This window comes from Ovis canadensis, chromosome 20 (assembly GCF_042477335.2).
Source record: "Ovis canadensis isolate MfBH-ARS-UI-01 breed Bighorn chromosome 20, ARS-UI_OviCan_v2, whole genome shotgun sequence".
In the NCBI taxonomy this organism is placed as follows: domain Eukaryota; kingdom Metazoa; phylum Chordata; class Mammalia; order Artiodactyla; family Bovidae; genus Ovis; species Ovis canadensis.
Window position 1 is genome coordinate 26,668,498 of NC_091264.1, and position 25,020 is coordinate 26,693,517.

A 25,020-nucleotide genomic window follows, 5' to 3' on the forward strand; every position below is an offset into this window, starting at 1 on the left:
AAAAAAGGAAGTGAAGTGAAAGTCGCTTGGTGTGTCTGACTCTTTGCAACCCTATGTACTATACCGTCCTTGGAATTCTCCAGGCCCGAATACCAGAGTGGGTAGCCTTTCCCTTCTCCAGGCCCGAATACCAGAGTGGGTAGCCTTTCCCTTCTCCAGGGGATCTTCCCAACCTAGGAATCGAACCCAGGTCTCCCACATTGCAGACGGATTTTTTACCAGCTGAGCCACAAGGAAAGCCCCCAAAAAAGGAAGGTTGGCACAAAATTATTTGAGGGATGAGGCAGTTAACTGGTGGTGAATAAGGGAGGCAATCCCAGATAGAGTACAGAGCGGGGCTTTGGGGCAGGACAGGACACAGAGATTGGGGGTGGGGGAGGAGGAGCCTATAGGAGGGGTGGTGGGGTTGGGTGCCAGGCAAGGGAAAGGGCAGCGTTGGTACAGGTAGTGGGGCAAGTTTATTTCTCTTTCTTTGGCTTCTTTCCCTTTCCTTGACCCTTCTAAGTCTGGGGGTTTTTCTTTTGGCTGTGCTGGGTCTTTGTTGCTGAGCGCAGGCTTTCTCTAGTTGCAGCGAGCGGAGGCCACTCTTCCTCGCGATGGTCGGATTTCTCACTGTGGTGTCTTCTCTTGTTACAGAGCACACAGGCTGCAGTAGTTGTGGCTCGCAGGCTTAGTTGCCTTGCAGCATGTGGATCTTAGTTTCCAGACCAGGGATCAAATCTGTGTCCCCTGAACTGGCAGGAGGACTCTCAACCACTGGACCACCAGGCAAGTTCTGAGTCTTCTAAGTTTTCTCACCCCTCCTGGTCTGTGCATATTCTGTTTCCTCTCCTTGGAAGATCCCCTCTGCCTCCAGATGCAAACTCCTATCCTTCTTTAGGTGTCTTCTAAGTGTCTCTTCTCCAGAGAAGTCTTCTCTGAAGCTCTAACCCAAATAACACCCCCTCTTACCTTTTTTTCACAGCACCAGTTCCCGTCACAGCCCTAATTGTGTTCATAAGGATACATTTTCCAGTGTATTTAATTATGAGCTTATTGTCCGTCTCCCCCACTAAATAGGAGCTCCCACAAAGGTAGCATTTAGCTAGCATTTGTGGAAGGAATTAGTGAACAAGGGCACCCGAGTTAACTGGGCTAGAGACCAAGGAGCAGGCCCCCACTGTCCAGACCACAGAGCAGGGTCCATGAAATCAGATGCCAAAGAGAAGAAGGGGCCTGAGCGGGATCCCTGGCCTCCCATCCACACCTGCTCCAGGCCTGGCTCACCCACCACCAACACACACAGCCTGATCCCAGATGCTAGAACACTGCAGCTTTATTGATTGAAACAACCGCGTCCGCAACTAGAGGTTACATTTGGGGGTGGAGGGGCATGGGGTGAACGGGAACAAAATGGGGGCAGAGGCTGGGGTGGAGACAGAGAGCAAGGCAAAGGGGTGAGGATGGGGTCGTGTGACTGAAACAACCCCGATCCGTTGCACCCGTGAAAGAGGGTCTCCAGTTGTGCTTTTACCGTAGTGGTGGGGGTGGGCCTGGGCACGGAGGGGCTGGCTTTCTCCTGAGTCTTTGAGGCCTCAGGGCTGGGGCAGTCCCCTCCTTCCCCTGCGCTTTCTCCTGGGTTGGGGATAAAGGCCTGGGTGAGCTGCCTGCCCTGGGGCAGGAAGGATGCTCAGAGGCCACCAGGGCAGAAGGGCCAGCAGAGTTGGACTGAGATGGTGATTATGTGGGTGGCTGGGGGGTGGCGTGCCAGGAGGCACAGCATTCCCAGGGGGGCCCCTTGGAAATGAAGGCATGAGACAGGAGGAGAGGGGGTGGAGGGGGCAAGGGCCATCTTTCTGGACCTCAGCTCTCTCACCTGTTCAGTGGGGGCACTGGATTAAGTGGCTCCTAAGGTCCCTTCCAGCTCTAAGGGTCAAGGGATCCCCAGGAAAAGTGGGATCCTTCTGCCCCAACACACAACCTCACATATACACACACTCTTACACACCCTCTCACACACATACACATCCTCTCGTAGGGGTACACACAGCAGCACTGAGACAACAGAAAGGGGGTACGAGCCTGCCTTTGGAATTGAGGAGGGCTTCCCTGAACCCAGAAACTCAACAAGTGGCAACTCTCCAGGGCAGGCTCGGCCATCCCATTCCTGAAGACAGACCCTGGAAGTACCCCCTCTCCCCCTTGAGCTGTCCAAAGAAAACACAAGGATTATCCCTGCTCCCCCAGGCTCCCCTGATCCTTAGGGGGAAAGTCAACAGGATGAGGATACCTGGACACACGGACTTTCATTCCCAGCCCAGGGTCATGTGAAGACAGAAGGGAAGGGAGACAGAGCCCCTTTATGTGGGAGCCTGGCGGGTGGGGGGGGGCAGGCAGCAGCTATACCCAGTGTGGGCAGGGGTGGTGGCAGCCTCCATGTGGCACCCAGGCCTGACCTGGGGCAGGAGAGGCTGTGGCCTGGGATGTGAGACCAGAATTAGGGCAGGGAGGCAGTCCCTCTCCCAGTGCAGGGCCCAGTAACAGCTGTAACATCTGTGGCAGCACCCAGAGACAGGGCTGTCTGACCAAGCTCCTCCTGGCTGCCTGGCAGGGCAGCAGCCACAGGTGTGACAGCCCCAGGGCTGCGGTGCCTGGCTTCCAAGGCTGGCTCCACCTCAGCTGGCTGTGTGAGCTGGGCCAAGTCCTCCCCACCTGCCCTGGGCTTCACTCTCATTTGCCCCGTGAGGAGTTTGGACCCCTGAGGCCCTTCCCAGCACCGACGGCCTGAGCCGGGGGCTTTCGCTGAGCACAGAGAGAAGGGAAAGTGAATAAGAAAGAGCAGTCAGGGCGTCCCAGAGAGAGCAGGGGCGGACGGCGTGTCCCAGCAGGACGGGGCTTGGTCAGCAGGCTTAGCTCCGCGCCCCAGGAGGCCGTCTGTGGTCCCAAGGGCAGGCCAGCCAAGCTGAGACTCCCTCTCTCCCACCCAGACTGCACCTGGCCCCAGGAGTCCCTCAGTCCCCCAGACACCAACCTGGAGGGGACAGGGGTCAAGGACCCCAACACCCTGAGGACAGATCCTGGACTCCCCATTTTAAGGCCACAAAATACCTCAGCCACCCTGACCCAGAGGGCGAGACTGCCACTGGGGAGATGCACTGGATCCAGCCAGTCTGGTCTCCCCTAGGCTGGGGGTCCTCATGGGCCACCTACCAACACACAGATGCTGACACTCACTGGCACACAAAGACACACGTGCCACAGGTGACGCTGACACAGAGGCGCTGACTCACAAGTTCCCCAGGGACACGCACCGACATTCATTCCTGGCAGACCCTCACATGTACGCACACACACGCACATGCACAGAGGCTAGCACACCCCTCGGCGCACACATCACACACTGCTCACGTCAGCACACACGAACACCCACATCCCCTACAGATCTGCTGGGACCCGCAGACATGCGAGGACCAAGGACCTCAGCGGCCCCCGGGGCGCTCTGTGAGCCCAGGTCAAGCCACCCTCCAGTCAGGGTGCCCATGGTCCACCTCGACCTCCCTCTGCGGCTCCCCATTTCTTGCCCCCGCTGCACTCTCTGTCCGTGTGACCCAGATGTCCCCTCTCTCCAGACAGACCTGAACTCGGGGGCCATGAGTGGGAGGCTCAGCTCAGCTGACATACAGCAAGTCCCTTTTCTGTATTCAGCTCTACAGATGTGGAGGTGAGGGAGACCAGCTCCCCATCATGGAGCAATCAGAGCCGGGGACAGATGTCTTCAAAAGTCATCCGAGGGCTGCAGCCACGGGGTGGCATGGAACCCCGAGGAGGAAGTGCTCCGAATGTTTGGCACCCACCCCGGCCAGGGCACAGAGGAGGCACCTGGCAGGTGACAGGTCGGTGGTTCCCACTCTGGGGTTCTCCTGAGGAGCTCTGAAACATTCCTGATGCCAGGCTGCACTCCAGTCCAATTAAACTGGCACCTCTGGAGGGGACCCTGAGCACTGGCGATTCCTAAAAGACCCTCTGATGACGCTATTCTGCAGCCAGGCCGGGAACCACTGATTTCCATAATCCATCCCGCTGGGCAAAGCTGAGAGATTTCATAACAGGCCCACTTGTGCTGGGTATGAGGTGGGGATGGGTCAGGGGAGGGCTGGCAGGCTCAGAGGAGGAGCTCACAGTCTAGTTGGGGCAGCAGACCCTGCACAGATGGGACCATTAAACAACACCCAGAGACGCGATGCAAGCACGCTCTGGGAACCTGGAGACACTCATCTAAGACAGGCCTTGGCGGGGCCAGGCAGGCAGCCGTGCTGGCCGGGTATCAGGAGGCCCTGCTCCAGCCCTGGCCTGGCCACCCACCCGCTGTTGGTGATGATGATAACTCAGGCCTGGCAGAGAGGAGATGGGCACGTTTGCTTTGGTTTCCTGCCTGCCTCCTGGCACTGCACTGCTGCCTCTCATCTGCAGCTGTTCCCACCAAATGCTCCGAGAGGAGCCCCGTGACTCCTCCACCAAAGTGGCCTTCATTTCCACAGGGTCATCTGTAAGCTTCATCTCCCATCGGGGATAAAAGGCAGAACTTCAGGCGGCGGCAGGGCGCTCAGGACTACACAATAGGGATAAAGTGGCATACTTGGCCAACGCTCCAGGAACATTCGTTCACAAAGACAGACGTGCTGACATCCACAGGCACTCACAGAGTGGGGTGAGACCTCGCCTCACATACAGATAACTGCACCCATAGATGTATATCTGCACACACTCCTGCCAGAGATGTGCCCACCACAGTGACACACAGACAGCAGGTGGGTCCACACGTGCTCACGTGTGCACACACACGCACACACGCGTAACAATCCACCCTGGAAAGGGCTGGGCCTCCTCTGTCCCACGGACAGCTGGGATGCGGGCTCAGGGGTGACGGTGAGGGGGAGATCTAGGTCCCCTCATGCCCATCTCAGCCCCCCAACTCAAGACCAAGGGCATGGAGCCTCTTTTCAGTTTGGGGGCATGAGCCTCAGCTCCCAGGGAATATGGTGACCAGCAACTGTCCCCTCAGGCCATCGACAAACCCCGCTCCTTCACTGACCCTGGGTGGAGAAGGAAGAGACAGCCAGATCCTGCTTTGTGGTGGAGGAGGACAGGGCAGCCCCCAACACACCCAGCCCAGAGCACTCCTTCATGGCAGGGATATAAGAAACAGAGAAGATTCACTCTACCCCTAAATCAGCACCCGACATGCGGGCATGAAATCATAAAGGCAGAACTTCTCTGCTCCTCTCAAAGTCAAACCTCAGCCCAGAAAATGGCTTGGCCACCACCCCTCCCCTGGCTTCTGGGGATGCAGCGGGGGCTGGCGGGGGGAGGCTGAGGTTAGGCCCATGACCAGGGTCGGGGGCTGTGCTCTCAGGAAGCCAGCTGCTTGTGGGGTGGGGGTGCAGCGGGAGGGGAAGGAAGGGAGGGGTCAGTCCTCAGACTGCCCAGGCCCAAGACTCTGTACCGGCTCCCTTCAAAGTGGGTACAATGGGGGGGGGGCGTGGATATGACACATCAGGAGTGAACGGGCCAGGCGCTGGGGGGGACCTGGGCTCTCCAGCGTCTGGCCTTCACTCTGGGAACAGGGTTCCATGCAGCCAGTGCCTCATCTTGCGTGTCGTCCACACAACTCACAGAGTTCCTCGGGGCCCCTCCGACCCCGGCCTCCTCTGTCCCAGGGAGTTCCAGAGTCCCGCCCAGGGCACAGCTCCTATGCCCGCTCCCCTTCTGGCTCCTGCTGGGGAAGCCACTGGGCTGAGCTGAGCCTGGAGTCGGGGCCAGGGGAAGGGCAGAGACACACCGCGGCTGCAGCCCCGACAAGGACCACGTGGCGCCGAGATCCCTGGGGGGCGGGCGCCATTCAGGCGAGTCCCCTGGCTCTGCAGTAAAGAAGGTGCTGGCAGCTTGGATAGAAACTTGTGCTTTAATATATCTCTGTGTGTGTGAGTGTGGGGGTGTGTGTGTGTCGAACAACCGTCTCCGGGGCCTCAGTGCTGGGCCTTTGTCCTTGTTCTCCGCTCCTCCTCGCGGCCGACGCCGGCCCCCTCCCTGGCGGGCGGCCCTGCCCCTGGGCACCCCGGCTGGCATGGGGTCAGTCTTTGGTACGATGCGGACACTTTGGTGTGCCGGGGGGGCGGGGGAGGCGGGCCACGCAGCTCTCATCATCTCTGCAACGCCAAGAGGAAGGTGGCCACAGGCCCCCAGAGCTGTGGGAGGGGCTGGCGGGGGGCTCCACTGCCCGGCATCACCACCACTGTGACGGAAGAGAGAAGGGACACAGGCCGGGGCTCTGGTCAGCTCGGCAGGGCCAGGGAGGAGCGGGCGGGTGGGCAGGCCACGCAAGGGTCGTTCCCCTGCCCCCACTCTGTGCACACAGACACACTCGCAGGACGTGAGGTGGGGGTTAACTCTGCCTGCTGGGTCCAAATCCTGGCCCGTGGCTCACTAAGGAAGACACAGAGCAATTCATTCGACCTCAGGAACCTCAGCTTCCTCATCTATAAAATGAGTCTAACAGGGAAATTTCCTGGTCACCCAGCAGATCAGACTCCACACTTCCACTGCAGGAGGCAGGGGTTCGATCCCTGGTTGGGAAGCTAGGGATCCCACATGCCTTGTGGTGTGGCTAAAAAAAAAAAAAAAGAAAAAATATGGGGAATGATGAAAATAAATAAAGTAAAAATAAAATGAAATGAGTGGAAGAGCCACTCTGGAGGACTGTGGTGAGGAATGAATGAGATCATACATATACAGGTGTCTGTACCTTGCCTGATACGTAGTAATTTCTTGGTAACCTCGAACTGGCATTATTGCAAACACCCGGCCCCCAGTGTGGGAAGGGGTACAGGCTCACACTTGGACACACACATATACATACAGAGAGATGTTCCCAGACACAGATGCTGCTACCGTATGCTTAGTTCACAGGAGGGTCTGGTCGTCTCACTGTCCATGCAGCCCACAGCCTGAACCAGGGTGGGGCCCAAGGTGGGTACCAAACACACCAGCACCTGTTTCCACAGCTACCAACACATGCACCCCATCACCTTGCCACTGGGAACCCCAATTCAGACATCAACACCACCTCCCCTGACACAGGCACCCCCCCCCACCCACTTTCTGCCCTGCACCTTTATTGGGATCCATCTGCTTCCTGGGACACTCCCCCTTCTTCAGGGTGACGTCATCTATGGCGATATCCCCCAGGTAGCCTGAGCCTCGGACACCCTCAAAAATAATCTGGGGTGGGATCAGAGAGCAGGGAGCGTGGTGAGGGAGATTCTGCTCCCAGCCTTTACCCTCCGTCTCCCAGGAAGGTCCCCCTATCCCTGCATGCTTCCCTCTTCAGCTCCTGGGGAGCCCGCCCCAGGCTGGGAGAGCTATAAGCAGAGGCGGGCCCAGGCGACTCACCTGGAAGGGCCCGCTCGGGTTGATGGGCACATGCGCCTGCTGCCACACGTTGCCCTTATTGCCGCTGAGGGACCAGGCGTGCGTGTCCAGGGCCCCTTTGTTCCGGGACCGCACCAGGAGGTTGAGGGAGCCTGTGTCGGGCATGAGGAGAGGCGGCTGTGAGGGGCCACTCCCTGCTTTCCCCATTCACCACCTTCGACTCCCTACCAGGGCTCACAGCACTGCCCCCACTGGACGGGACCTTCTCCCCACTGCAGACTGGCCAGCATCCTGTCATCCCAGAGGGGACCTCAGCGTGGGAAAGAGCACAGCAGCAGGGCTTCCGTTCACCAGGACAATTTGCAAAGTTTCTTTCATGTCTTTCCTTCCTTCCTAATCAGTAACGCCCCCCAACCCTGGAACACACCCACACACACCCCCACCCGTCCTCCTCTAGGCAGCAGAGTTGTCCTAGGACACTGGGGCCCAAGTCTGAACACAAAGCAAGATTCCCAAAGCATGCAGTGCACACACTCGGTGGCACACAATGCTACTGCAATTTCTGGAGGTAAGTGTGTGCTAAGTTGCTTCAGTTGTCCCTGATTCTTTGCAACCCCAACGACTCCTCTGTCCACATAATGGTAGATACCAGTCATTATGCTATGCTGAGTCGCTTCAGTCATGTCTGACTCTTTGCAACCCCATGGACTGTAGCCCGCCAGGCTCCTCTGTCTGTGGGGATTCTCCAGGCAAGAAGAATACTGGAGTGGGTTGCCATTACCTTCTCCAGAGGATCTTCCCAACACAGCAATTGAACCCACGTCTCTTATGTCTCCTGGATTGGCAGGCGGGTTCTTTACCACTAGCACCACCAGTGAATCCCCTGAAGGTCCAGGAACCAAGTTTAAAAATTTAACACTTGAAGGGTGGTGGGTGGGTGAAATGGGTGAAGAAACTAAAAAAGGTTGAACTTCCAATTATAAAATAAGTCCTGGGGATATAATGTAATGGTGACTGTAGTCACCATACAGTTACTAATACTGTATTGCACATTTGAAAGTTGCCAAGAGAGTAGATCTTAAAAGTTCTTATCATAAGGAAAAAAAAACTCTGGTGATGGATATTAACTAGACTTACTGTAGCAATTATTTTGCAATATACACAAATGCCAAATCATTATGTTGTACATCTGGAACTAATATAATGTCAATTATACCTCAATAAAAATGTAATACTTATGTTTTAAGAGGTGAATAAAGTGAGCCCTTCAAATCCACAGCTTCTCTAGTATTGACGCTTAGGACAAAGCTAAGAAAAAGGAGGTGACTTACAGAAAAATATTAGTGTATGTACTACATAGCTGTGGTAAAATGTGAAATTTTGAAAGTATTAACCTAGGGGTTGCTGAGCCCCTCTGCCCACAGACACAGGGGCCTGGGATTGTAGAGGTGCTGACAGGCAATGGAAAAAGGAGGAGTGGATCCAGCCTTGGCAAGGAGCACCCAGGCAAGGGCGTGCCCCTTCACTGGCGCTGCCAGCCTATCTCGAGCCCCCTGTGACATGAAGACCTGGCTCAGAGGGAAGGGGAATCAATCTTAGGTGGCACCTGGTGCCTGGCATTTTCATGGCACTGCCCACAGACAATGCCACACCATCTGTGACACCAGATAGACAGACCCCCGGTGGGAGAGGGCCACCAAATGTTACCTGCCTGAGAGCAAAGGAGTTGGCTTGGACCAAGGAGAGCCAGAGAGATACAAGGTCTGGGGACAGCTGGTGCCAGGAGCTGCCAGGTAGGGTGAGAGGGGTGGGGAGGGGAAGGACCAGGACAGCAGGAAATGCCCACCCTTCCCCAGCAGCAGGCCTGGGCCTGGGGGAGGAACACTCCAAAGATCCCAGGCCTGTGAGGACCCTTGCCAGCAGACGGGGCCCTCAGAGGGCTGCAGCCAGCACCCAGAGGGCCGGGAGGAGCCACACTGGCAGAGGCAGGGCCCAAGCCGCAGTGCCTTTTGGGCTTCTCACCAGCCCCCAAGGGGACCTCCCTCTCTTCCCCCTTCTTGGAGATTTTTCTCCTATCCCAATCCCCAAATCCCCAGGGTCTAACCTTAATCGTCAAACCTTTCCTTCCTCCTCCACCACCCTGTTCCAAGGACTCAAATGGGAAAACCCACCTTTTCACTGCTCAAACCAAAACTGAAGTTCTTCCCCCTTCTCTGGTCATTCCACCAGCTCCAAGATCTCCCCTCTTCCTGACAGCCTTTCCCAGGGTCAGCCAGAGCCCTAAGGGCACCTGCTCACTATGTTCTTCTTTGTCACCTCCGGAGCTGAACTGAGCTACAAGCTGCAGCCTGGACATAGTCCAGCTTTGCAGACCCTGGGTTTGGCCAGGGTCTGTTCCCACTGCTTGAGATGCCCTCCCCTACTATGTTCCCCTGACCAAATCCCTTTTGTGCTTCAAGGTCTCTCTGAAACACCACCTCTTCCAGGAAGTCTTCCCAGGTTGGAGCTGGGAGCCCTCTGTGCCAGTTGTAAATTCTGAGACCTTAAACTGTAGCTCCCCTTGCCCAGAGCACTCCCCGCTCTGTGGAGTGGTAGTTACTGGGATTCTCATCTTCTCTCATTTGACTCCACAGGGAAAGCCCTCATCAAGCTGCTACCTGCTCTCAGTATTTGAATGCTCAATGACTGTCATCAGGATTGAAAAGGGACTTTCATAGCATCTCAGAGTTAGAAGTTACCTCAGGGGTCATCAAGTCCAGGCTCCACTACCTCCCTTTTATTCACTCATTCACCTAATTGAGCAGGCTCTGTTCTAGACACCAGGGACACATCCATGAATAAGACAAAGAACCCTGCCTCCTGGAGCTTATGCTCTTTGGGTAGAAAGCACAATAAAGACTATAATGCAGGAAAGGGATGGAAAAGTGTTTTACGTGGGGCTGTCAGGGACCTCTCCAAGGAGACCTGAATGAGGTGGGGGGAGAACATTCCAGGTCAGGGAAAACATCACAAGCAAAGGCCTCTAAGGCATGAAGGAACCTGCCTCAAATATATGAAGAAAAGCAAGGAGATCAGCGTGCTTGAGCTGAGTGGAGTCATGGGAGAGCAGCAGAAAATGAGATCAGAGAAGCAGGCAGGGGTGGGCCAGGTCTGGGAGGCCTGGAGAAGACAGTGAGGGAAGAAGGCTGAGCAGGGGAGTAATATTACCCAGCACAGGGGTCCCCTCCACAGCACCCCTGCTAGACTCTCCTCCTACCCGGGGACAGAATAGCAGACTCCTTTGCTGGGCAGATCTGATGATTATAGCATCTTCCTCAGGTGGAATTCAGGTCTGCCTCCCAGAAGTTTTCAATGATTGGTGTTTGTCCCACCTACTGGGGGACACCTAGCAAGCTCTGGAAAACAGACAGCTCCCTCAGGGCTTTCTCTGCTCCCAGGTACCCCAGCTCTTAAAGCTTAAATCTCCCAGGGCCTTCCTGTATCCAACATGCTCTTCTTGCCAGCTGGGTTCCCCATGCTCCTCCTGAACTGAGGACAAAATGACCACCTGTCCTGGTTTGCCTGGGATGTGGGACTTCTAGCGCTAAAAGTGGGAAAGGCTGGGGCAAAGCAGGATTGGTTTGAACTGCCCAGAGTACTAGCTGGACAGTGTGGTCCCGCTCATCCCCACCCCCACCTATCTCACAGGAAGCTTCTCACGAAGTCCAGACCCAGCCACGAGTGAACTGGCCTATGTAGACAGCCTGGAGGGCTCCAGCGGCTGCAGAAGGTCCCATCCCCACCTCATTCTGGTTCATCAGTTTAGCCTGACCCATTGCTCCAGCTGTGACACTTCACAGTGAGCCTTTAGGTCTGCACTTGGTTAAAGTCACTTCCTCTGCTGTGCAGCCAAGAAGAACAGTGAAGATTTCTGCGACCTCTTAGGGCATGATCGTCAAGAGGTACAGTTTTGAGGGAAAAGCAAGGCACAGAACACTGTACATAAAATGCGGGGAAAGAGGATATATGTGTACTGGCTTCTATACACATTAAGCATTTCTGGAAGTGTGCTGCCCCCCCCCCAAATCTAGTACCTTGATTGCCTCTGGAGAGGCGCTCTGGGTGGCAGGAGGACTGGGATGGGAAGGGGGCTCTCATCATGTACCTTTTGTACCCTCTGACTTGTGCAAAGACATTTCCTTTTTCATAAATATGTAAACAAACAAAATTAAAATTAAAATTGTCACTTCCTCAGCAGTCTTCCATACTCAGGTCCCCAGCGTCAGTCAAGTCTCCCTGTTATCAGCTGTGTTGACCCCCATCCTGCCACTGCAGACACATCACAGTGGTCGCTAAATTCTCCCTAGTGCAATGAGTTATTTCATGTCTGTCTCTCCCACTTGACTGCAGGTGCCAAGTGGATGAGGAACCTGTCCATCCTGCTCTCTGAAGCACCTGAAGCCAGGCACAGAGCAGGACGTCTGGAGGTGACGGCTGAACTGACAAGTTCACTGACTAATGTGATGCTCCTACCAGAGCTGTCTCTTCCCAACGGGCACACCCCTTGGGTTCACGGTTGTGTATAGGAAGTAGGACTTCCTCTCATTGCTCACAAATCAGCTCCCTTCCAACCCTGTGTTTAGGGCTTGGGAGAGTCAGCAGAATTGGGCTGCTGTGTGATCTTGGGCATATGCTTAACCTCTCTGGTTTATATGGTAACACCTCACTCATTCAGTGGCTGTGACTGTTAATGAGACCACAGATGCAGAGCATCCAGAAAGTCAATATATGCAGCCTCTTAGCTGACTTCTCCATCCCCTCTAAGACTTCCACCTCATCCTGCTGAAGCCATTTTCTTTGCAGACTCAGGAAGACTTGATTATCTCAAGACCTCAGACAAGCTGGCTCTCTGGACCTTCCTCTTGCCCAGATTCTGCTCACACGCTCTACAATCACACTCCCTGTGATCTGGCCGAGTTGGGAAGCCCAGGCCTTAAGCAGACCAGTCCCCAGCTTCCTGTGGACCCCTGGCCCCTCCCAGCAGCAGCACTCACTCGGGCAGGTTCACTGGTCCTTCGACTCACCGATGTGCTTTCCATACATGTGATAGAAGAAGGAGACACAGTAGAACTTGGCGCTGGCGTTGTACAGGGGACTCACCAACCTCGCGCGGTCCCCCAGCTCCCGCGGCCTTGATGTCTCAATGAACATGTAGTAGCCTGCAGAGAAGTGGAGATGTACCAACACTCTCCTCCTCAGCCTTCCCAGCCCTCTTTCCACCTGACTCCTTTTCTGCCCTTGTATCAGCTATCCGAATCCCAGGTGCCTCACACCACCCCCTGCCTCAGCACAACACAGGAGTCTGGGCCAGGACTTGTGAGTTCTTAGCTCTGCGGCAGCTTCTCTTCTTCCCAATCCTCTAGCAAGTCAGGACTGTGTCTCCCCTCAGACTGGGGCTTCCTGAGGGGAGGGCTGTGTCTCCCCTCAGACTGGGGCTCCCCTCAGACTGGGGCTCCCTGAGGCAGGGCTGTGTCTCCCCTCAGACTGGGGTTCCCCTCAGACTGGGGTTCCCTGAGGCAGGGCTGTGTCTCCCCTCAGACTGGGGCTCCCCTCAGACTGGGGCTCCCTGAGGACAGGCTGTGTCTCCCCTCAGAATGGGGCTCCCTGAGGAGGGGCTGTGTCTCCCCTCAGACTGGGGCTCCCTGAGGACAGGCTGTGTCTCCCCTCAGACTGGGGCTCCCTGAGGAGGGGCTGTGTCTCTTCTCAGACTGGGGCTCCCTGAGGCAGGGCTGTGTCTCCCCTCAGACTGGGGCTCCCCTCAGACTGGGGCTCCCTGAGGACAGGCTGTGTCTCCCCTCAGACTGGGGCTCCCCTCAGACTGGGGCTCCCTGAGGAGGGGCTGTGTCTCTCCTCAGACTGGGGCTCCCTGAGGCAGGGCTGTGTCTCCCCTCAGACTGGGGCTCCCCTCAGACTGGGGCTCCCTGAGGACAGGCTGTGTCTCCCCTCAGACTGGGGCTCCCTGAGGAGGGGCTGTGTCTCCCCTCAGACTGGGGTTCCCTGAGGCAGGGCTGTGTCTCCCCTCAGACTGGGGCTCCCCTCAGACTGGGGCTCCCTGAGGACAGGCTGTGTCTCCCCTCAGACTGGGGCTCCCTGAGGTGGGGCTGTGTCTCCCCTCAGACTGGGGTTCCCTGAGGCAGGGCTGTGTCTCCCCTCAGACTGGGGCTCCCCTCAGACTGGGGCTCCCTGAGGCAGGGCTGTGTCTCCCCTCAGACTGGGGCTCCCCTCAGACTGGGGCTCCCTGAGGAGGGGCTGTGTCTCCCCTCAGACTGGGGCTCCCCTCAGACTGGGGCTCCCTGAGGACAGGCTGTGTCTCCCCTCAGACTGGGGCTCCCTGAGGAGGGGCTGTGTCTCCCCTCAGACTGGGGCTCCCTGAGGAGGGGCTGTGTCTCCCCTCAGACTGGGGCTCCCCTCAGACTGGGGCTCCCTGAGGAGGGGCTGTGTCTCCCCTCAGACTGGGGCTCCCTGAGGAGGGGCTGTGTCTCCCCTCAGACTGGGGCTCCCTGAGGAGGGGCTGTGTCTCCCCTCAGACTGGGGTTCCCTGAGGCAGGGCTGTGTCTCCCCTCAGACTGGGGCTCCCCTCAGACTGGGGCTCCCTGAGGCAGGGCTGTGTCTCCCCTAAGACTGGGGCTCCCCTCAGACTGGGGCTCCCTGAGGAGGGGCTGTGTCTCCCCTCAGACTGGGGTTCCCTGAGGCAGGGCTGTGTCTCCCCTCAGACTGGGGCTCCCCTCAGACTGGGGCTCCCTGAGGCAGGGCTGTGTCTCCCCTAAGACTGGGGCTCCCCTCAGACTGGGGCTCCCTGAGGAGGGGCTGTGTCTCCCCTCAGACTGGGGCTCCCCTCAGACTGGGGCTCCCTGAGGACAGGCTGTGTCTCCCCTCAGACTGGGGCTCCCTGAGGAGGGGCTGTGTCTCCCCTCAGACTGGGGCTCCCTGAGGAGGGGCTGTGTCTCCCCTCAGACTGGGGCTCCCTGAGGGCAGGGCAGTGTCTCTCCTCAGAGTGGGGCTCCCTGAGGCAGGGCTGTGTCTCCCCTCAGACCAGGGCTCCCCACCGCTAGACCTCTCCCTGAAGCAGTTCTCCATTCCGAACAGCAGGCCATCTCCTCACCCTCAGGGGTGCCACTTATGTCAGTGGGGGGACCAGTGTTGGGGGAGCGCTTGGGGTTCTGGGTGAGGGCATTCTGCCGGGTCCAGTCAAAATTGTCTGTCAGGTCCTGGGTGTAGCCACAGATCTTCTCATCCTCAAAGTGGCAGGTGTTGTCTGCAGTCAGGGCAGGGTGGGGAGGGAGTGAGACAAAGAGGGTCAGCCTGCTCGGGTCCCCTCATCCAGTTTTAACTTCCTGGTCACCCCCGAGGCAACTCCCAAACATCCAAGTAGTGGACCCAGGATCCCAAGGCTCCAGAAACCAGGCAACAGGGCCCCTGACACATCTGTTCCTGGATCAGGACTTCTTAACCTTTTTGGTGCCACAAACCCTTCTGACGTCTAATAAAGTTAAGGGCCCCACTGCAGATTATTTAGGTGCATAAAATGAAAAGCATAGGGTTACAAAGGAAATCATATTATGCTGAAATACAATCATCAAAAAACAAATGCTGGATATAATAATAAGTGGGCTTCTCTAACTAAATCATCAGATCTAGTGTTAGGTCTAAGTACGGTAGTTTTGAAATACTAATGAATGGAAATGACATTTACAGATGGCTGCAATAACTTTTAAGTGGTGTAAGAACACTGGATTTCCACTGGTGACAAAGTGAATCAGGTGACCATATTCCTACATGCATCATTGAAGGGGATGTTAAATTTCTGTGAGAAGTCAGGGAAAATAAAGAAATACTTGTAGGCCCTTCCTGGTTGCAGTTTCATGGGCCCACCCTGATCATTTGGGGGGGCAGTCAGTTCATGGATCTCAGATTAAGGACCCCTGCCCCAGGGAACAGAGAAGGTGGATTAACCTGATCTTTCCATTTTTCTTCTGGGGACAGTGAACAGTGCTGAGTGAGGACAAAGGACCCTGAGTTAGAGATGTCCGCTTGACTCCACCCTCCCTTCAAGCCTTTAAGCCCCAAAATAAATCCCGGATGCAAATATCTCCAAACCCAGCCCTGCTCCCTCCTGCTTCTCCGGCCAATGGCGAGCCTCCACGCTATTTTCTCTCTGGGTATCTCTTGGGGGTCCCTTCCCCCCACTGGGGAACCTTTGTGACCCTAAAGGAAGGAGAAGTAGGCAGGGGTATCTCACCTGACAAATTGGGAGAGCTGATGGCTGAGAAAGCAAGCAGGAAAACCAAGTCAGAACCAAGGTGTAGGGCTGTGCAGAGGGTGCCTGGGCTTAGGACCAGGAAACAGGGTCCCCAGAGCAGGACTGGGGGCCAGAGGCACCTGGCCTGTAGTAACAGAGTAGGACACTGCAGATTGGGGAACCCCAAGCTCAGGAACCATGCGGGAAATATGGAGGGGTCCCCTGAGCATGAGATGGGCCCACCTATCCCACCGCCACCGCCGCCACCACCACCTACGCTCCGTGTAGTGGATGATGCGGGAGGCCATATCTCCAGCCCCAAAAGTGGTGTAGGGCGTGAGGCGGACCTCGTAGCTGTGGGGCACTCGGAGGTCGGTCAGGATGTACTCCAGCAGCTGCCCCTTCTCCACATGCCGCACCGGGATGGCCTTCACCAGGGCGTTGTGCTGATTCAACTGTAGATACAGGGAGTCCCAGATGCCCAACAAGCCATGCCCTCCACCTGAGCACCTGCCCAGACCCTGGTGTGACTTTGCAGGGGCAGCATTTGAGAGGCAGAAAGAGCAAAGGACTAGGAAGCCAGGCCCTCAGTTTCCTCATCTGTAAGACAGAGCAATCGCCCCTTCCATGGCCCCCCTCCCGGGCTGTGCTGGGGCAATGGTAAAGAATGCACCTGCCAATGCAGGAGATATAAGAGATGTTCAATCCCTGGGTCGGGAGGAAGAAATGGCAACCCACTCCAGTATTCTTGCCTGGAGAATCCCATGGACAGAGGAGCCTGGTGGGCCACAGTCCATGGGGTCGCAGGAGTCAGACACAACTGAGCACACACATGAACAAGTATTGAACAACAAATGTGTGCTAGGCACTGCTCCAAATACGATGTGATTTTTAACTTGTTTAATCCTCAAGATAACAGCCCTATCAGGTGGAATATTATAACTAACCCCATTTCACAAGGGAAGAAACTGAGGCCAAACAGATATAGGCTGCTCAAATTAAAACAGAACTGATGTTTAGCTTAGGCAGTCTGCCCCGGGGTCACACTCTTACCCTCCACCCAACTCCCCCTTAGCTGGGTAGAACCACATGGAACGAGACCAGCAGGGTGGCTCTGGCCCTGCATCCTAGAGACCCTGCAGGTGAGACTTAAGCTCCTACTTTAAGCTTCTGATGTAAGAGCAGACTCTGTGTTTTGTGAGCAGAAACGGCTCTGCTCCCTTCCCCTACATGAACCCAGCAGACTCCTGCCTAATTCCCAGGGCTGTGCGCACAGCACGGGTTCAGTGGGGATAGGTCCCTAGAGCCTCCCAGCTCCTGCTGCTGTGTCCAGAACACTGTGGCTCTGGCTCAGAAGAGCCTTCTATAAGAGGGTCAATGTGTCTTCAACCCCTTCCCCTGGCTTGACAAGCACTCCCAGGGCCAGCCTGCACCTGGGCTCCTGTCCCCCTTGGCCCACCTGGCGGACACTGAGTCTGTAGTTGAGCACGGGGTCGACAGCATCAGGCTCCCTCTGGGTCCACTGCAGCACGTAGGAGTAGTTCTTGGACAGCTTGTGGCTGCGGGTGGGGTTGGGGGTGTCGAAGTAAAACTCCGGGCTGTAGGCTTTGGCTGAGAGGGTGGGGAGCGGGGCACGGGGCCATGAAGGGTGGGGTTGGGGAGAGACACAGAGAGAGGAGGTATGGGAGAGGGAGTCAGGAGAGGATGGGTGTAACAGAGAGCAGGATGGGGGGAGACAAAAACAAGGAATATTGTGAGGAGAGGAGGCGGTGGGAGAAGAGGAGATTGGGGAGAATGAGGGCGGGAGGGAAGGTTGCAGAAGGAGGAAAGGGAGGTTGGGAATCCAAGAGGTGGTGTCGGTGAGGATGGAGTGGAAAGGCCAAGGAAAGGCCAGAAAAGAGATATGCAGAGACACAGAGAAGAGATGTTAGAGAAGACACAGGGGACGAGCAATGGGGAGAAGACGCCAAGAAGGGTCAAAGATTTTGAGGCAGAAGGAAGGCAAGAGAGATAGAGACCAAGAGGTGGGGAGACAAGGAAAGTGTGGGAGAACAGGAGAGAGGGGGAGGGAGGTGGGAGATGTCACAGGGGCCTCTGGCTGGCAGGGCTGGGCGGGGTGGGGAAGGACTGGGGAGGGGGCCGGTGACCTGCGGTCCTAGCCCCCACTGTTGGGTGAGGAGATCCAGAAAAGAGCTAAAGGGATACCAGGCCAGTAAGGGGCTGTGGGGAGAACCAGGGTGCGGTAAAATCGGGGACAGGAACATCCGGGCTCTCCTCGGGGCGCTGCTTCTGGCAGGGAGCTGGCTTTCCCACAGGAGGTGGAGATGGGGTGATTCGGCAATCCTATCAGCTCCCTTCCTTTACCCTCTGCTCTCACCATGACCCCCACCCCTTTCTGCCCAGCTGCAGCCTCAAAGTGCCCTCTCCAATGACTTGAAGACATAGGACTGAAAGGGATTTCTGGGCGCCGGAGGCTGGAACATCTAGAGTGACAGTTCAGGAACTGTGTGCTGGCTGGCCCAGCGCCACCCTCCATGTTCCAGGGAAGCTGTCGAGGGGGGCACGTCTTCTCCATTCCCCCCAAGCTACGGCTCAGGCCCCTCACACCAGGCCTGCAGTCCGGAACAGATTCCCTATATGCAGCTTTGGGGGCCAAGGACAAAGGAAGAGGGCCTTGAAGAGTGATGGCTGAGATGGGGTGGTACCCAGGGCTTGAGTGGGTGAGTCTAAACCTAATTGTGGACCCAGCTGGAAAGACCGCGCTGCCTGCTACCCGAACAAGCGTAAGCAGAGAGCTGGAAGGGGTGAAGCGTATGCCTCATACAGGCTGGGCGTGAGCGTGGTGAGAACCGGCAAGGGCTAGTACCCAAGGGCTCTGGAGGCACGAAGCCTAGGCCTGGTGAAGGCTTGAGAAGGGATGGGGCTGTCAGAGGCCAGGTCTGAATGGGCCTTGAAACGGGAAGGCTAGCATGGACGTGCGGAGTGGGGAAGGCTGCGAGAAGAGGTCCCTGTTAGATCCGAGAGGCCTGCGCGAAGGCTACACCAGGCATGGGTGGGTCCTGGCAAGGCGCGGGGCCTAAACCCGGTGCACAAACCGGGTGCACGTGGGCGGAAGGGGCGGGGCTCCAAGTCAGTGTGGGCGGGGCTGGAGGTAGGCGGGGTCTAGACCCCAGGTGGGCGGAGTCTGGGTCCAGGTGGGCGGGGCCGCCGGGACGCTCACCCGAGACCTGGAAGAGGCAGGCGGCCGAGCCCACGTCGTTGGAGACGCTGCACTCGTAGCTGCCACTGCTCTCGCGGGTGACGGCGTCCAGGCGTAGCTCGGAGTGGTCGGGGGCTTCGGCGGCGACGGGGACGGCGGGCGGCGGAGGCAGCAGCTGCCCCTTGAAGCGCCACACAGCCGAGGCGATGCGCTGGGGGCTGCCTCGAAGCAGCGAGCAGCGCAGGAGCACCGGCCGGCCCAGCGCCTGGCGCACGTCCTGGGAGCCGGGCTCCACCTCCGGTGGGACTGGGGGCGGGGGCGGCGGTCAGCGGGGCCTCTCCCCACCGGGTAAGATCTGAGGAGCTGCCCCACGGGGAGGCGACGCATTCACCCCTACGCCCGCGCCCTCCCCACCCCCCCACCCCCAGCCTGGAAGGGTCTCAGGGCGGACACGCACAGCGTACCCAACAGCCACACCTCCCGACCTGCAGATGCCTACTACTCCCTGCCATAACTTCCAGCCGAGCTTCCCAGACGGGGCCTCTATTCGTGCCTCAAATGGTCCCCTCACCCCGTTTGATGAAAAGCAACACAACGTCAGGGTTTAGAGCATGATCCCCGGAGCAAGATGGCTTAGGTTCAAAGCCCAGCTCTGCCTCTAAACAGCTGTGAGATCTTAGGAAAGTATCTTAATGTCTGTGTGACCCAGTTTCCCTATTTGTAAAAATGGGTGAATAATGGAATCTATACAGAGAGCTGTGAAGGACTAGATGAGTTAGTGCATTAAGATACTCAGAACAGTGCTTGACACATGGCAGGTTAACTCTAGGGCTTCCCTGGTGGCTCGGAGAATAAAGAATCCGCCTTCAATACAGGAGACCTGGCTTCCATCCCTGGGTTGGGAAGATCCCCTGGAGGAGGGTGTGGCAACCCACTCCAGTATTCCTGCCTGGAGAATCCCTATGGACAGAGGAGCCTGGCGGGCTACAGTCCATGGGGTCGCAAAGAGTTGGACACGACTGAGCGACTAAGCACACAGCGCAGGTCAACTCCCATCATCACACTGAGGCAGTGTGTTCCCTTGAAGGTCCTTCTTCCTTCAAACTCTCATTTCCCCTTGTCAAAATCAGTTCTTTGCTCACTGTGTCCCCGGGAATGAAGATGGGGTACAAGTGCCGCAAGGGTCATGGGCCTCCATGTCCTACAGCACGGGGGTCAAGGAGGGGTTGGGGTACCAGCAGTAGGCGGAGGGGTTTGGTCGGACGTGGAGGGTGGGGGTGAAGGAGACCGGGAGGGACAGCTCGGACGGTAGTCTGGGTGGGGCGGTGGGACTCACACTGGACGTTCAGCTGCACCTGGGCCTCGCGCGGGCGCACGTTGAAACCATTATAGCGAGCGGTCTGGCAGCGGTAGGTCCCACTCATGTCGCGGCTCACGCGCTCCAGCCGCAGCTTCCCGTCAGGGGTCTCCTCCAGGGGCAGCCCCGATGGCAGCAACGCGGCCTCCTTGTCCACGCGGGACCACAGCACAGGCGGCCGAGGCTTGCCCCGCACTTCACACTGCAGCTCAGCTGGCGAGCCCTCGCGCACAGTCACCACGGCCCTGCCCTTGGGCACGCTGATGGTGGGCGGCACTGTGGGGCCGGGGAGAGATAGGAACCAGGTTAGAGCTTCCCCCGACCCCACCCCAACCCAGACCTCTGCTCTGGGGCGTCTGCTTCCCTCCCGCTACGTTCGAACCTCCCTGTCCCATCCCAGAGCACCTACAGACCCTGCAGTTTCTCCAAAGTAGAACTCCCTTCCCCCAAACCCTCTCCACTTCCTGGGCCTCTCAAGGTCTCCCAACTCAGAAAGAGTACTGAAGTCGTCCAGGCCGATTCCTTTTATCTCCTAACCCCAGCATTACCAAGTTTGGGGGATTCCATTTTTTATTCATTTATTTGGGGGGTGGGGGGGTTCCACTTTTTAAATAGTTCTGCTGAATAGCTTCTCCCTTAATCCCCTCTCTCCAGCCCACCCGCCCTGCTCTAGTGAAAGCTTCCATCTTCTCTTTCTGGAGTGTTATCACAGATCCATAGTCGGTCCCCCAGCATCCTCACCCTTCCTTCCAAAGTGATAGACTATCTGGGCTTTTGCAGGGCACACAGCCAGAATGAAGACTACTTCCCAGCCTGCCTTATGGCTGGCTGTGGTCATGTGACTAAATTCTGGCCAAGGCGGTGGGGTCTTTAAGGGAGAGGCTGTGCCTCTCTTCCTCCTTCCTGCAGGCTGGAATGCAGACTGATGGCTGCAGCTGGCACTGCCATTGTGGAAGAGGTGGCACATGCTAAGGAGAACAGAATAGCAAGATGAGATGGAGCCTGGGGCTCTGAGGACTTGATGGAGCAGAGCTACTATTCCAGCCTGGACTGCTCACTTTTACAAGAAGAAGAAATACATATATAGCTCATTTAAAGCCACTATTATTTAGACTTTTTCTGTCATTCACAGCCAAACCTAATCCAACTCAACACGCTGCCCAAATGAAGAGTCTTTAAAGACTTCCAGAGAGAGGATATTTGTATACATATACCTGTGTATACACTGTGTGTTCACTTTGCTGTGCAGCAGAAACTAACACAACATTGTAAAACAATTATACTCCAATTAAAAAGACTTCCATGGGTCCCATCTCATATCACATCAAACAAGTTAAAATGTCTTCATTAAATATAAATTGTAAATAACTCTACAAAGCAAGTTGAGGTCCAGTTATCTAGTTGGCATAATTTATGCTCTATAAACATTTATACATTTATTGACTTTAATTCTGTAGTTTTCTTTTTGTATTTTGGAGCCAATTAATTTATTTTTCCAATTCTACTCCATTTCTGTAGGTTCTTTAAAAGCTTCCATCCCCTAGGCATCAAGCTTATAAGCCAAACGAAGGAAATGGCCCTGTACCCTCATTGATTTCCGTTTCTAAAATATCCCAGCTCCCAACCCTGTTATGCCCCACAAGCTAAAGGGCTGTACCCCCTTTTTGAGGCCATACTGTCCTCAAACTGTTGAGTTTAAAACTCAAACCCCTTGGCTCTGAAACAAGGCTCTTACCTCTCTCAACCCTCAGCTTCATCTTCCCTTTCCCATCCTGAGTCCCAGCTGTGGGATCCACTTGTAAGGAACATACTTCCTGGATACAGCAAGTCTCATATACCTTGGGGGCTCCCTGTCCCTCCTCTCCTGGGCTTGTTCCCTACACCTAGCAAATGCTCACATGGAACTTGGCTCCTCTAAGAAGTCGTCTCCCCTGATGACCCCAGGCAGCCTGGTCCTTCTCTCATGTCCCCAGGATGCTCTGCAGGCCCCACGTTTAGCTCCTGAGTCTTATCTAAGGTTTGTTCTTCCTTTTCCTGCACCTTGCCTGACCCCTCCACAACAGGCCTATCTCCCTGGCTAGGCAGTGAGCTCTGAGAATGGGGCTGTGGTGTTCATGGCTCGGTTCCCCAGCTCCTCACTCAGGACATGGCTCAGGATTTAAGAAATGGATTTGTGGAATCCATGGAGCCTAGTTCACTCCCAAGCCCAGCTCAGGTCTATCTCCTTCTGGAAGCCTTTCCTGATGCCTCCAGCTTCACCTGGCTCCTCCCTGTTCAGGTATCAGCATGGGAAGGGCCTCCAAGGCCATCTGGTCCAGTGTCTCATAGACGAGAGACTGAGGCCCAGAGAGTCAAAGAGGTTTAGCCAAAGTCAGCCAGCAACTCAGTGCAAGGTAGTGGGGGCTGGAGATGAAATTCCAGAGACTTTGTTCAGAGTCACTCCCTCCAAACTCTTTTTCCAAGTGTAAACCTTTCAGGGGTGGCCGAGAGCAAGATCTGAAGTCAGGCTGCCTGGGTTTGAATCCCAGCTCCACCACCTGCTGATGTGTGAAACTCTCTGAGCCTAAGTTTCTTCATCTCTAAAACCTGAAGATGAACCATCTACCCCACATAATAAATCTTGAACGTGAATGAGATAAATACAAAATCATCAGAACATACAGTGAACACTCACTAAATGTTGGCTATTATTTCATTATCATTTTTTTTTATCATTGGTATAAAGACCCAAATTCTCTGCAAAATCTGGCCCCTGCCAACCTCTCCACTCTCATCTGACTCCATTCTCCCAGCCACACTCTCCTTTCAGGGCTCCAAATGGTTCATGGACTTTCCTGCCTCAGTGCCTTTGCACATGCTGATTCCTTGGCCTGCTTTTCTCTTCTACCTCTCTTGCTCTCTTGTGCCTACTAAAATCCTGCCCCTCCCTCAGATCTAGATCAAAGCTATCTTAGGAAACCCTTTCCTGACTCTCATGCATCACAGTTTGCAGTGATATCTCTATGTGTGGGATAATCTGAAACACATTTGCTAGTAAGTCCAGTGAGGGCAGAACCTGTTTTGCCTACCACTTCCCTGCAGTGCCTGGCACAGTGCCTGGCATATAATGCATATATGTGCATACGATGCATGCGGCATGAACAGATGGTGTCCTCCTCACTGTGGCCTCCCTTTCTCAAGCTGCTGCCCCCTCCCCTCTGTGGGGCTCTCCAGCCCCTTCCATCCTCCCTGTTGCCCCACCTCCAGCTGCCCACCTGTCTCAGAGGAGATGTTGACCTCGACACTCAGGTCGGGCACAGGTGCCCCTGGGAAGGAAGCCACGCACAGGTAGGTGCCGTAGTCACTGAAGTGCAGGTCAATGAGCTCTAGGCTGCTGGTGACCGCAGGCAACTCGGGGTCATTGCGAGTCACCAGCAGCCTCTTAGACATGCGTGCTGGCTTGCCGTTCTTGAACCACTGGTAGGTCACCTTCTCCTGGGGCACTGCGTCCACGTGGCACGACACCTTCAGATCCTGGCCCAGCTGTATGTTCTCGCTCTCTTTGATCACATCTGGGGTGATCTGGAATGTGGCATTCTTCATGGCTATGGGTGGAAGGGAAGGGAAGGGTGGCTGGGGCTGGCCCAAAGCCAGGGTTCCCTGTCTCACCACCGCCATCCAGATGCGGCTCCTCGCTTCCAGCTGGCCTTCCTGGAGGTCGGGGTCTACAACCCCATTCCCAGGAGGAACCATCACGTTTTCTGCTTGGAAATTGTTCTGCTTGCTCAGATGTGTTTCCAAAAGTTCAAAAAAAGCTGGCTGTAGAAAAGTCAGTTCTAGTAATCAATACAGCCACGGTTGACCATACACTATGGAAGGCCCTGTTCTAAGCACCTAAAATGTATTTCTTCATTTAGCCCACCCCACAATCTGTGAGGGAGGCATTTTATTGTCCCTGTTTTACAAAGGAGAGAACTGAGGCTCAGACAGTTTAATCCACTTGCTCAAAGAAGTAAATAGCCAACCTTGAATTCACACTCAGAGCCTATGTTGTTAGCTACTGTGCTGCTTTATATTTTTTGTTGTTTTAAACCTGGAATATACAAAATTCAAATTTTGGAAGAAAGCACTAGAATGTAATACTGGTTATACTGAGTGGGACTGAAGGGGACTGAGGGGAGACTTCTAACTTGCCCTTTTATGCTATTTAGTTATTTGCAACAGTTTGTGTCATTAAAAAAAAAAGACTAATACAATCATCTTACGTGCAATTACATAAAAATACAGAGTTTAGAAAGAAAATGGTCTGGCTTCTTTTAGAAATCTGAATATTGTTTAATGTATGCCAAGAGATAGCATGCTTAATATTAGGTGCTCATTGGAAAGGACTCTGTAGCAGCTATAAATCAGAACTGGGCTGAGTGAAACAGGCTGCATTTCACCCCAAGAGGTGACCACAAGTATTTGATGTAAATCGCAATCTTATCAAGCCAGGTTTTAAAGGTCAAATGGAATCAGGTGGAGAAAAACAATCTTCTGATGGGAAAAGTACCATCAAAGGGAAAAGTAGTCATTAGATAACCACAGTTTGACTATTATCTTTCTCACTACTTAATCAGAATTAAGTAAAAAGTCATAGAGTGCCAGCTTCTTTTCTGTGAGGAGAATCAGGGAGAGACTGGTCAGGGAGAGATGAACGAAGAAGAGTGTTCATCTCATCAGAAGATTCTCAATTGAATTTGACAAAAGCTGTATTTTACTTTCAAATGCTAAAAAGCTGGAAACAAGTCTGGATCTTTT

The 25,020-nt window shown here is 55.3% G+C and overlaps 1 protein-coding gene across 2 annotated transcripts in view; it reads right to left on the reverse strand.

Annotated features, from left to right (window-relative positions):
- Positions 1-5,922: 5,922 nt before the first annotated feature.
- The window catches only part of MDGA1 (MAM domain containing glycosylphosphatidylinositol anchor 1), a 62,129-nt gene continuing 43,031 nt past the window's right edge, over positions 5,923-25,020 (reverse strand). Inside the window, exons 7-17 of one of the 2 annotated variants that reach the window (XM_069562616.1) lie at positions 23,496-23,825; positions 20,221-20,517; positions 18,906-19,190; positions 17,145-17,296; positions 15,963-16,140; positions 15,686-15,709; positions 14,549-14,701; positions 12,471-12,605; positions 7,429-7,559; positions 7,149-7,257; positions 5,923-6,271 (exon numbers count right to left, since the gene is read on the reverse strand). In XM_069562616.1, the coding sequence (XP_069418717.1) occupies positions 6,180-6,271; positions 7,149-7,257; positions 7,429-7,559; positions 12,471-12,605; positions 14,549-14,701; positions 15,686-15,709; positions 15,963-16,140; positions 17,145-17,296; positions 18,906-19,190; positions 20,221-20,517; positions 23,496-23,825 (1,886 nt within the window). In that variant the 3' untranslated portion in view covers positions 5,923-6,179. The remainder of the gene's footprint in view (positions 6,272-7,148; positions 7,258-7,428; positions 7,560-12,470; positions 12,606-14,548; positions 14,702-15,685; positions 15,710-15,962; positions 16,141-17,144; positions 17,297-18,905; positions 19,191-20,220; positions 20,518-23,495; positions 23,826-25,020) is intronic. The other variant, XM_069562617.1, reaches the window with a different exon arrangement.